This window comes from Arvicola amphibius, chromosome 2 (genome assembly GCF_903992535.2).
Source record: "Arvicola amphibius chromosome 2, mArvAmp1.2, whole genome shotgun sequence".
NCBI classification, from domain to species: domain Eukaryota; kingdom Metazoa; phylum Chordata; class Mammalia; order Rodentia; family Cricetidae; genus Arvicola; species Arvicola amphibius.
Window position 1 is genome coordinate 24,351,161 of NC_052048.2, and position 12,598 is coordinate 24,363,758.

General features: G+C 49.6%; 1 protein-coding gene across 7 annotated transcripts in view; it reads right to left on the bottom strand.

Moving 5' to 3' along the window:
• Chd4 (chromodomain helicase DNA binding protein 4) overlaps positions 1–9,901 on the bottom strand; it is a 41,307-nt gene extending 31,406 nt beyond the window's left edge. For 4 of the 7 annotated variants that reach the window (XM_038317974.1, XM_038317973.1, XM_038317971.1 and 1 more), the window contains exons 1-10: positions 9,770–9,901; positions 8,773–8,951; positions 4,840–4,961; positions 4,434–4,649; positions 4,095–4,213; positions 3,721–3,962; positions 3,386–3,513; positions 3,047–3,182; positions 2,731–2,909; positions 2,302–2,541 (exon numbers count right to left, since the gene is read on the bottom strand). In XM_038317974.1, the coding sequence (XP_038173902.1) occupies positions 2,302–2,541; positions 2,731–2,909; positions 3,047–3,182; positions 3,386–3,513; positions 3,721–3,962; positions 4,095–4,213; positions 4,434–4,649; positions 4,840–4,961; positions 8,773–8,872 (1,482 nt within the window). In that variant the 5' untranslated portion in view covers positions 8,873–8,951; positions 9,770–9,901. The remainder of the gene's footprint in view (positions 1–2,301; positions 2,542–2,730; positions 2,910–3,046; positions 3,183–3,385; positions 3,514–3,720; positions 3,963–4,094; positions 4,214–4,433; positions 4,650–4,839; positions 4,962–8,772; positions 8,952–9,769) is intronic. The other 3 variants (XM_038317976.1, XM_038317975.1, XM_038317977.1) reach the window with 2 other exon arrangements.
• Between the last annotated feature and the right edge of the window lie 2,697 nt (positions 9,902–12,598).

The following is a 12,598-nucleotide window of genomic DNA, read 5'->3' on the forward strand; positions in this document are numbered from 1 at the left end:
GGCTGCCAGCCTAGCTCCAGGTATACCAAGACTCTCTTCAAAGGAATAGGGTAGAGTAATAGAGTAGAACACTGCTGCTCTCTGACAGGCACAGAGGCCTGGACCCTACACACACACACTGACTTTCTTTCTTTTCAGATAATTCTTACTGTAGAGCCCTAGCTGGCCTCAAATTCAATATATAGACCAGACTGACCTTAAACTCAAGAGTTCTCTCTCTGCTAGAATTAAAGGATTGTACCATTATACCCAGAAAATAAAAATTAAAAACTATAGGGAGTCTGGTGACCTAAGTCTTTTATACCAGCACTGGGAAGGCAGAGGTAGGTAGATCTCTGTTCATTGAAGATCAGTCTATTTTACACAGTGGGCTTCAGGTCAGCCATGGCTATAAAGTGGGACCCTAACCAAAAAAAACTTTCTAAATAATTAAAAACAAATTAGCAGTCAATCCCACAACTTTAATCTTGTCAATAATTCATTAAGACCTCATTTCAAATAAACTCTAAACCCATGACCCTCCCTAGATAATGAACTCTAGAATTTTCTCTCCCTTTCTGGATATCACCACAGAGCCTTAAAAATAAATAAATAAAAATAAAAAGCCAAGGGCCAGGTGGTGGTGGTTTATGCCTTTAATCCTAGCACTTGAGGGGAAGAGGCAGGTCGATTTTTAAATTTGAGGCCAGCCTGGTCTACAGAATGAGTTCCAGGATAGCCAGGGCTGTTAAAAAGAGAAACCCTGAGCCAGGTGGTGGTGGCGCACGCCTTTAATCCCAGCACTCGGGAGGCAGAGGCAGGCGGATCTCTGTGAGTTCGAGACCAGCCTGGTCTACAAGAGCTAGTTCCAGGACAGGCTCCAAAGCTACAGAGAAACCCTGTCTCGAAAAACCAAAAAAAAAAAAAAAAAAAAAGAGAAACTCTGTCCCAAAAAAAAAAAAAAAACAAAAACAAAATCCCAAAAAACTCAAAACCAACCAAACAAACAAAAAAAAAAAGGCCAAGAAAGCATACTTTCAACAATAACCCAGAATAGCTGGGCAGAGAAAAGCCACAGAACTAGAGTCAAGCAGTTCCCCATCTTAAGCAACCTAAATGCAGTAAATGGGCTCTCGAACAGTCTATGGTATCAAGAACTGAGGTAAGACAATAAGACTGAAATGGAGCTGGGCATAGTAATCTGAGCTTTACTCCTGATACTCAGGAAGATGATGAGGTAGGACAGTATGAGTTCAAGGCCAGCTTGGGATACATAATGAGGTCCTTGTCTTAAAAAAAAAGTTTACTGCAGCACTTGTGTACCAGAGCCAAGTTATGGGGCCAAACTAGGTTCTCATCAACAGAAGAATGAAGAAAATGTAGCATCATTTATACAATGCCATTCTTTTAGCTATAAAGAATAAAGTTATGTCATTTACAGGAAAATGGGTAAAAATGGCAATCATAAAACAAGTTTTCTCTAATCTTTGAGTCCTAAACTTAGAGGTACATAAAATCCTGTATGTGCAGAGGACACAACAGTAGACACAATACTATTAAAGAGGAACAAAGGACTGACGGGAAGGGGAAGAAACTTCAGTGCAGCAGGCTGGCAAGAGGCAGTGGCAGGCAGATCTCCATAGTAAGTTCCAAGACAGGCAAGAGAAGGGATATAAAAATCCCTTCTCAAAACAACAATAAACAAAACAGGTCCTGCAAGAGTATCAGTGCTCTTTATCATTGAGCCATCTCTCCAGCTCCCAAAATTAAAGTTTTTAAAGACAGGATCCCGTGTAGGGTTCATACCTATCATCCCAGCACTCAAAGACACCATGAATCCAAGGCCAACTTGAGCTACACATAGTGAGTTCAAGGCCAGCTTGTACTATATATAAGACATCACTTCAAAACACCACCAAAACAAACAACAACAACAAAAAGGAGGAGGAGGGAGGAAGAGGAGGAGGAGGAGGAGGAGGAGAAGGAGAAGAAGAAGAAGAAGAAGAAGAAGAAGAAGAAGAAGAAGAAGAAGAAGAAGAAGAAGAAGAAGAAGAAGAAGAAGAAGAAACAGGAATGATTACAGTACTTCATCCTGCTTCAGAGGACTACCAACCAAGACTCTACCTCTTCTCTTCAGTTAATTGCACAGAAAATGGGGTCCCAAGACTAACTGAGAAAAGAAATTCCTGCCTCAGCTAGAAAATGTGTAGCAGGTCTCCAATAACCTCTCCCCAACCTCAGCCTCACAATGCCTACAGAGAGCAAACCCTTGTGAGATATATGATACTGCTTCCACATCCCACCTTCACTGAAGTTACTTACAGTACATCGGGGACAGAGCCATTCGCCATTTGGGATCTCTGGCAGTGGGGGGTTCAGGCAGTGGATATGGTAGGAAGAAGGGCAGGTGTCACAGCATAGCAGCTCCCCGCCATCTTTGCAGACTCGACAGAACTCCATATGGTGGTCGTCTTCCTCTTCTGGGTCTCCTCCAACTTCCTCAAGAATCTCCTCACCCTCAGAATTGTCCTCTTTAGCTTCCCACTGGATGCCCTCCTTCTCCTGCAATAAAAAACCAGAGATCAGATTATTACCACCCCCACCCCCTCCCCAAGCCAGAACGTACTCCATTGTTCCTTTAGATGTTTCCCAAAGCCAAGGACGGACACTGCCGTTTCTATTTCTACTTAGGCTCAAAGAAGCTTATCACCCCACCCTTTCCTTAGGGGTACCCAGCAGCCAGGTACTCACACAATGTGGGCAGCTCCACTTGCCCTCGGGGGCCTTCTCCATGTCTGGGTCCAGGCACACCATATGGTAGGCTCGGGGGCAGGTATCACACAGGATGATCTCACCGCCTTGCTGGCACACCTCGCAATAGTCCTGGTGGTCTGTCTCATAACCATCCACAGCAGTCACCTCCTCCTCGCCTGGGCAAGGAAGAGGGAAAGCCCAATTATTAGAACAAAACCACCTCCCCCCAACCCTGATCTCCAAAGGGAGATTCTTCCATGGCCATTCATTCCCACCTTGTCCCATCACACATAAGTACAGAAAAGAAACACACCTTTCTTTTTCTTTTTAGTGGTCCGGAGTTTCTTGCGGCTCCGACTACTACGGCTGGTAGAACCATCCGAAACAGAGTAGCTATTGATGCTGGCATCATCGAAGTCAGATTCCACATCTAAATCATCATCCTCACTCTGAAAAAAATGAGAAAAGAATAAAGTTAAACATCCAAGCCCAGGAAAGAATGGAAAGAACCCAAGCAAGAACTGTACAGAAGGAGCCTAGTCACACCTGTCTAAGGCAGTAATACCCCCCATTCTTACGTATCAGACAGAAAGCAACATCCTTTCCTCCACACAACTCCCTCCTTCCCCAGTGGGATGGATCAGGTGCTCACCGAGGATCTCTTACGCTTGGAGCCGAAACCTCCCAACTTGATTTTCAGAGGAGCTACCTTCTTGGGTTTAGGCTTCTTGGCATCAGGCACTCGAGGGCTGCCTTTGGGCTTCCTCCGAGCATTAGGACCTACAGTCAAGATACAGCCAAATGTGCATCGTAAGGCAAGTGATGGGAGAACAAAGTCTTCACCTAAGCTTGCTCTACTCTACCTTATCTTCTAAATCTGAGGCTTATTCCTGCCTCTTGCCGCCTACCTTAGGGGCAACACAGCATTCCTATGCTGTCTTTTGTTTCCCAAGCCCACCCTGGACTCTTCATTAAATTCCATTTCACCTTTGCCCTCCTTGGTCTTGGCCTTGCGGATAGGCACCTCCACAGGGGGAGGGGGAGGTGCAACTTCAGTAGCCGTCACCATGCTTTCCACCACAGCCACAGCTGCTGCAGCTGCAGCAGCCACCGAAGCTCCAGAGCTGCCCTTGAAGGGGTTGTTGGTACTGAACTCCCTCCACTTTGCACCCAAGACCATCATCATCTTGGAGACAGCAATCTTGGGGTTTTTAGCCGCAATTAGGGGTCTGGTAAGGAAATGAAGAATAAGATGGACAAGAGTAAGAAAGATGGCCATGTATAAAAATGAAAGAAAAGGAAACAAAAAGAAATTCTAGGAATCTTCTCCCTTTCCATTCCCAAAGATCCTCCTGACTTACCGGACAAACTGGCTGAAGGCCTTGTAGTTGGTGAGGGTACGGTAATCTTCCTCTGAGAAAACATGGTCAATGTCTTCCATGCCCCAGTCTTCCAAAAGCTGGGCAGATGATTTTGGTTCCTGCAGAGAGAACACAGTCAAGGACCTGCCTCCTCCTACTGTCCACACTTGCGAAGAGAATGTGAGTTGAAACTATGGCTTGCAAGAGCAGGGTAAAAGAGGGCTAGGATGAAATAATCACAACTATACGGAGAGATTGTGTTCTGAAGGGCAGGAGATGTATCTGGGAACAGGGGACAGGCACTAGCAGGAAAGAGGACAGGACAGCAGTCTTTGGCACCTTTGAGTCATCGTCATCGTCCTCCTCTTCTTCCTCCTCCTTCCGCTTGGACTTGCTCTTCTTTTCTTTCTTAGGTCCGAGCTTCTTCTTCTTCTTCTTGCCAGGAGTGTAGTCGCTGCCCTCACTGTCTGATCGCAGAGCCACCTCCTCCTCCTCCTCCACAAACTCTGGCCCTTCCCCAGAGCTGTCCCCCAGCTGCCGGCATAAGAGTAAACGCTGGAGCAAGGAAGGGGGAGAGGGAGACAGACACACATGCTACACACATGCTGACCTCAGGATAGTCCTACGGCTCATCCCAGAACCTGACCCACAGCTCCAGAAGGAGAAACACCCTCAGACCCACAACCGCTCTCAGAGTACCTCCTTCCTTCCTCTCACTCCCCAGAACACTCAGTCACCCACTTACCTCCTTCTTTTGGCGCTTGCTCTTAGGAATTTTAGGGTCTCGAGGTTTCTTAGGCTTTTTCTTCTTCTTAAGCTTTGGAGTCTCCGCTTCTGACAAATCTTCTTCTGGGTCTTCTTCATTTTCTACATGCATTTGGCAAAGTAGGGCAGACGGGGAAAAGAGCAACAGCAGAAGGTTAAGGACCTAATTCGGAGGGTTAGACTGTCTCTACCCATTTCTCGTCCCAGACTCCCCTAAAGAGAACTACTACAGTACACAGAAAGGAGCTGACAGCCAGCACAGAGACAGACAGAGAGAGCTGGCTAGCCCTGAAACAAGCCTGCCAGGCTAGAGCAGGCCCACCTCGGCAGCTGTCCAGGCCCCTACCTCCTCTCCTCACCACAGAACTGCCTACAGAACTGAATCCAGGTCTCCCACAATGTGGCCAAACGGCCCATACAACAGAGGCAAGGGAAGACTAACCAGAGGCACTGAACACAAACTCAGTTCTCACCACACCACCCCAGATTAAATACCAGGTTCAGGGTCTGAGAAATCACACCCTTACCAAACCCCTTTGAGATTATCACTGCTCAGAACCACCAGAATCTCCCAGTCCAGATTCAGTTTCCAGTTCAACTTCATACCCATTCCCAGTTTCCTTTCTCCATCTCTAGTCCTACTGTTTCTTTCCAGCTTTCTCCTGGGTCAGGCGACTCTTCTCCCTAGGGGCCCTGGAATCAGCCCAGCTGTCACCATCTCCCCTTCCCAACCCCCCTCCCATCTGGCTCCACCTCCTTCCCTGGCTAGAAGCACACACAAAGCCTGGGTAACACAGGGGCTCCTGGGCAAAGATAGGTAGAAAGGGGCACAGAGGGAGATGGCTAGGAGGTAGCATTCTTTGTACCAGACATGTACACCAGCTACCAGTTCCCTCCTCCCTCTTTTCGCTCTCTTCCCAAGCCACCCCCGCCCAAGAAGGGGGGAGTAGGAAAGGGAGGAGAGAGAAGGGAGTGCCTCACCCACTGAAGAGAAAGAAAATGGCTCCTGACCGCAGAAGCCAGCCCAGGGCACCTAGTGCCAACATAGGACAGACAGGAAGTGGCGGGGAGGGGGGTGGAGCCGACAGAAGTACACAGAGCAAAGAGTACCCTCAAAGAAAACTTCTCAAATTATTACCTGGCCCTAGGTCCAAAGCCAATGATCTCTAATACCTACTCAAGCATGGCATAGTTTGTAAGTGTTCACCCTAAAGCTCCAGGCAAGCAAACCAAGACAGCATGAAGAGGGATACTATCTGAAGGACTGTACTCAATCATAATTTTTTAAAGACATTACAACTAAGATTTAACAAGGACTCAGTGGAGGCTATCAAGATAGATGACCTTCTTCCCTTGAAGGCACCTAAAAGCTTTAGCTTGCGGAATGAAGCCCACAACCAGTCTAAGTTCCGCTCCCTCATCATCCAACAAGAATCCTATCCAACATATGGAAATCATGTTCAAACCCCAAAACAGTAGTAGGACCAAGAGAACAGTGGCAAAAAAAAAAGTTCCCTTTAATCCCATACATACTCTTAGCTCATGAGCCCCTAAAATGATCCTGGCTCTGCCCTTCTGGAGTAAGGCAGATCCTGAGGCTGCACAAAGCACCACAGGCCTCCGGACTGCACTCATTCCAGGGTCAAGTCCGGTTAGAAGGTCCCTCCCACTCCCAAATCATTGTCTTAGAGGCTTCTCCCCCATAACCCTTACACTACCCTCTATCAGCCACATTTCCCTTCTTCATCTTTGCCTGTAGAGAAGGGAGACAAGGACAAATTCATGGAAGCAAAGCAGACACCTTTCCATCCATACACAACCCTCAAACTCCTCAGGCAAATCATACGCCGAAATGGTAATCAACACGCTGTGTGAGATAGAGAGGGAGATTTGGGAAAGGGGCAGATTGGGTGTGTCAAGTGGAAAAACTGGGTCATGCTCCATATTGGGGCAGAGTTCACACTGAGAGCCTGCAGAGCTCACACTTGGGAGAGGCCCTAGAGCAGCGGGGTAACAGAAGACTAATTTGGGGACCAACACTGGTGGGACAGCACTACTCATCCCGCTCTCACAAAGAATAGGAAAAAAGCAAGGCCTCCTCCTTCCCGCCATCCCAGAAAGACGGAGAAATCTGCAGTCTTATGCCTCAGCGATGTGATGCAAACCTAAATCCTTTATCCCAGTGGCCAAAGATATGAAGACTATCAGCTCTTGCTGAGCAGTGGTGGTGCACGCCTTTAATCCCAGCACTCGGGAGGCAAAGGCAGGCGATCTCTGTGAGTTCGAGGACAGACTGGTCTACAAGAGCTAGTCCCAGGACAGGCTCCAAAGCTACAGAGAAACCCTGTCTCGAAAGATTTAAAAAAAAGAAGAATAACAGGTCTCTTAAATGATCTCAGACTGAAGTGAAGAATTCCAAGTTAGAAAATGTCAAATTTGCTGGGCAGTGGTGGCAAACACCTTTAATCTCAGTACTCGTGAGGCAGAGACAGGTTGATCTCTTTGAGTTCGAGGCCAGTCCAACCTACAAACTGAATTCCAGGACAGTCAGAGCTACACAGTAAGACCCTGTCTTAAAAGAAAAAAAAAAAAAAAGGAAAAGGCAAATTTGAAAAGCACTTCTTCTGGAAACCTCAAATTCCAGTTGGATCTAAGGAAAAGGCAGAAGTGGAAACCATGTCAAAAAAAAAAAAAAAAAAAAAAAAAGGCCAGATTGTGGGGGGGCATGTGCATGTCTTTAATCCCAGCACTTGGGAGGCAGAGGCAGGTGGATCTCTGAGAGTTCAAGACCAGCCTGGTCTACAGAGCAGATGTGAGGACTATTACACTGAGAAAATCAGAAACAACAACAAAAAACCAGGACACCAGACTCGAGAATGGTGTAGCTGTGTTTGTATAAAGAAATGGTACTAGTGGGGAGAGGCTTGATTTTTTTAAATTTAAATTTTAATTTTTTAAGTGAACAGAGTCAAATAAAACAATAGATATCTTAACTAAGAGGCTCTGAATAAGGAGACAAGTGGAAGACATCCACTTAAAAACATGACATCAACCATCACTTGAGGACAGGCACTCAGGCAGGCTAGTTATAACTATACGGGTTTGGCCAGTCCAGGGAGCCACCCCCAAACACTGATAGTGCAAACCTTAACACACCCACACAAACACCTCACACCACAAACCCAGACCCCAAACTACCTCAGAGTGGCCGAAGCCTCTGGGGAAGAGGCCAGGCTTATGTCCACACCAGAGGAAAAGGAGTCCCTTCTTCCCTCTGCCTCTCCTGAGTAGTCTACTGCTTTCTCCCTTAACCCTCCCCATCCCTTCCCCACTTAAAAAATTCCAATAATCTGCCTAGCTCAAAGTTCTCCAGATCCGATAAGGAGCGAGATTCAAACTTCACACTCTTGAAACAGCGCAGAAAACCGGTAACTGATTACAAGCTAAAAATAATCGGACACAGAACAACCAACACTCCCCACTTTCTTTTCTCGAGAACAACCGCGGGATCGCAGGCGCCTGGCAGGGCTCCTACAACAGAAATCTTAACGCACCCCATGTCACCAGCAGAGTCTCCAAGAGTCCCAGCCACCTGCATTCCTAAGAACCTGCACCAGGTACTGCCTGCTAACCCAGAGAGCTCCCTCAACTGTGAACTGCGGAGTATTCCAGACAGCCTTGAGTACAGACAGCTTACATCTGGGTCCGCGGTGCCCAAGAGGCACATGGCTTCCACCCCCCCACACGCACCCCCCTCCACACACAAGAGCTCCGCAGAAGAGAACCACTCCCTTCGGATGCCCTCCATCCTGGGCTCTGCACACAGGAGACAAGCAACGCACTCAGCCTCACTGAAGTCTCTAGAAAGATCAAACACCTCCATTCTGCCCTGGGCCCTCTGGGAAGATGTTACCTGGATGGGGTGGGGGCAAGCTGTTGTTCAGAAGTGCATCCATATCCTCCTCCTCACTGCCCGCTGAGCAGGGGGACGGGGAGCCCAGGCCCGACGCCATCCCCTTCCGCTCCCCGGCCAGGGAATTGGCCCAGCTGCTCCTGCCTGCGGCCTGGGGCCCTCTACACTGGCCCGAGTCACTGTGCGGGGGAGGGGGGAGAACAGTGAGTGACGCGCAGTCCCCCTCCCCCACCCGCTCTTTCCGCCCCCCTGGCCCTGCCACCCTAGCCGAACACCCGAACCACTCAGGCTGAACTTAGTTCCACACTCCTCGGGGACAGCCTGTGAGCAAGCTCCCCGGCATAAGACCCCAAGAAGAGGGAGCGCTGCCCCCGAGGTCAGGTTGGTGCATGGCGGGGAGGGGACAAGCTGGGCTAGATTAAGCCGGGAGTGACTGGGGAGGGGGTCCGAGCGGCGAGGCGCAGCGGGGGTCAGGGGAGGCGGCCGGCGCTCGGGGACACAAGGTCACTTGGGAGTGGGGGGGGGCGCCTCTCTGAGCCCGGGGAGGGGCCAGTCCCCAGACAGGGCAGCTTTCCAAAGGCTGTCCTCTGGGACAACTCAGGTTCTCTTCCGGAACAGCGGGAACCAGGGGGCGTGGAGGCTCGGGCGCTCCGGGGTCCCCAGGAGTCGGGACGCCGGCGGAAAGCGAGCTCCCACCGAGAAGGGGGCCGGGCCACGTGTCCCGGGGGGCTAGCGAGCAAAGGGCGAGGGGCGGGCGCCCGGCATTGTGGGAGGCCGAGCCTGGGAGAGGGGCGCGGGGAGCACGACTCCCTCAGGGCAGGGCGACGCCTGAGGGCAACCCGGACGCCTCAGGAGAGGAGGAACAGGGTCGGGTCCCTGGCCGGGGGACGGCCCGCGGGCCCCGGGACGCCTGAGGAAGGGACAGGTGAAGGAACGACCCCCAGGATGATGTCGGGCTGTGAGAGACGTCTCTCCCAGAGCCTCGCGCTCTCCTCACCCCAGAGCCGCCTCAGGTCGCGCTGGGTCTCGCCAGTGTCACTCCCGCTACGGCTCCTCCTCGCCGCGGCCGAAGGGGGAAAATGGCTCCGGCTCCGGCGTCGCCTCTTAAAGGGCCCGAAACACCGGCCGGGAAATCCCACCGCACAAGCCCCGCCCCCCCGGACAGCCCATAATAACCTCAACCAACTCCAACCCCCCCCCCCACTACCGCCACCCTCCTCCCTAGGTCTCCCGGGCAACCCCCGCCCCCTCGTCGCTCAGGCAACCATTGGCCACGCCCCCGTCGAGCGCGCGCGCGCGTCACCCGGGCAACCGCCCACCTCCTGGCCATCCCATAATACACACGGACACCCCACATACACACACCCCGCCCCCAACACTCCATGCATATATATGCCCGGGGGCTACTGACATATATTGCAGACCTTTTACAAACTAAACCTGCTCCCCACCTCAAATATCCCATAATAACCACTCTTTGCCAACTTCTTCACTCTTGGCCCTACTGCTAACATCCCATAATAACTCGTTACCCCTCCCTCCCCTTGGCCATCCCATAATAAGCACCCCTCCCAGTACTTCAGCCTCATATCCCATAATACTCAACCCCATCCCCCCACTAACATCCCATAATAACCACCCTTCATCCACCCCCAGTTTGATATCCCATGATTGTCAGAAACTCACCCACCCCACACTACAACAACGGACACTCGGCCTCCTCCCACACACATCCCGTAATAATGTCTCCCACTTTCTATACTGATATCCCATAATAGCCAACCCCCTAGAGCTGCCCTCAGTATGCACACCAGGGTCTAGATTCTAGATGCTCATACCCAAGCCTTGCTGGTCTCTTCCTAGTTCCATGGCCCATAAATCATACTCCTCCCTATCAAAGAGATACTAATGACCAGCAGCTCTACTGTCACCCCACAAATGGACATCTGAATCTCCTCCCCCCCTAACAGTGGGGAACTGTCCCATCATTTACTCCATCTACTCGGACATCCCATAATTGCAAGAAGCCCATGATACCATAATACTCCCAACACAACCCAGTGCCACATCCCATAATACTTCTGCTGTACTCACGCAGGTCGTCTGGCCAGACATCCCATAATATTCACAACCTCCCCCATCTCTAGAAGTTGTCAGTCTCTTCCAACACCCAAGAGCAGAGAGGGTGTGGCAAACTTCTAACTGCCCTGTCCCCGCCCTTATTAGTACACACCTTATTCCCTTTCTGGGCAAAAGGAGTATTCTGGCCAGAAGTCTCCCAATCATCAGGACCTGGGGCTCCCTAGCTCACCATTTCCAGACACTCAGAAACACAGAGCCAATCTAGAGCCCCATCCAAGCCAATCAAAATCCAGGTATATTCTAGATGCTTACCTCCAGCTCTGAAATTTTGTGGAAAATCAAACAAATAATATGCTGACTAGATGAAAAACTTGCACGAACTTTAACTGACCCAGAACATCTCATACTAATTATAAACCCCCATCCAAAAACTATTTCTCAACATTCCAGCAGTCTCCACGGCCTCTCTCAAGCCCAGGCAGCCTTTATGGGTGGATATGCCGTCATAACTACGTGAACTGAGGATGCTCCATAGTACCTAGTGCTGAGCCTTGCTCTCTCTCGACTCCCATCCCTCATGGCCATCCATGAGTACCTAGCCAAGCACAGAGCTGGCATGACTGAGAAAGACAAAGACACAGGTGCCTTCCTGCAAGAAACAAACAGCTGGGGATGGTGTCACATGCCTGTAATCCCAGCACTCAGAAGGCAAGAGGATCAAGAGTTTAAGACCATACTCTCCTACATATGAGCTCAAAGCAAGCCTGGGCTTCAGTAAAAACAAATATCAAAAAAAAATATTATTATCAACACCCATGCTCTAACCAACTACGCTAACAAGGCATCAATAAATAAATAATTTTAAAAGAAGCATTAGGGGCTGGAGCGATGGCTCAGGGGCTAAGAGCACCACACCGACTGTTCTTCCAGAGAGCTTGGGTTCAATTCCCAGAACCCAAATGACAGCTCACAACTGTCTGTAATTCCAGTTCCAGGGTACCCACACCCTCACAGCAAGGCACATAAAATAAAATTAAACAAAAAAAGAAGCATTAAACTACCAAAGAAACCATGATACAATATAAAAAATATTTGGTCAAAGAATTACTGCTGATCAGCATTTTCCAATGTCCTGTCATGGAGAATTGAACAAACCCTAACTGCTCTCAGGAGAGAGATCACATCCCTATATACATCTGGGGAGGCGGTCCCTCCAGGGCAGTGGTTCCCAACCTTCCACTTTAATATAGTTCCTCATGCTGTGGTGACCCCCAACCATAAAATTAATTTCGTTGCCACTTCATAACTGTAATTTTACTACAGTTATAAGTCATACTGTAAATATCGGTGTTTTCCGATGGTCTTAGGCGACCGCTGTGAAAGAGTCAGTCAGACTCCCCAAAGGGGTCGCTACCCACAGGTTGAGAACCACTAATCTAGAGGATTTATAAGAGAAGGTTTGTCAGAACAATCTGCTAGGCCTGATGATGCATGCCTTCAAACCGTGCACTCTTAAGGCAGAGGCAAGAAGATCCTGAGTTTGGAGCCATTCTGAGCTAAATTGCGACTGTCTCAAAACAGCAGCAAAGAGCTGGAGCTGTCACTCACTGGGAAAGGGCTTGCCTAGGACATGCAAGGCCCTCAGTTTGATCCACAGCGCAAGAGGAAAGAGGAGAAGAGGCCCAGGCTGGTCCCTACTTGCTAAGGGATTTTGATTGGTAAGCGGCATTCATCCATGCTCCCA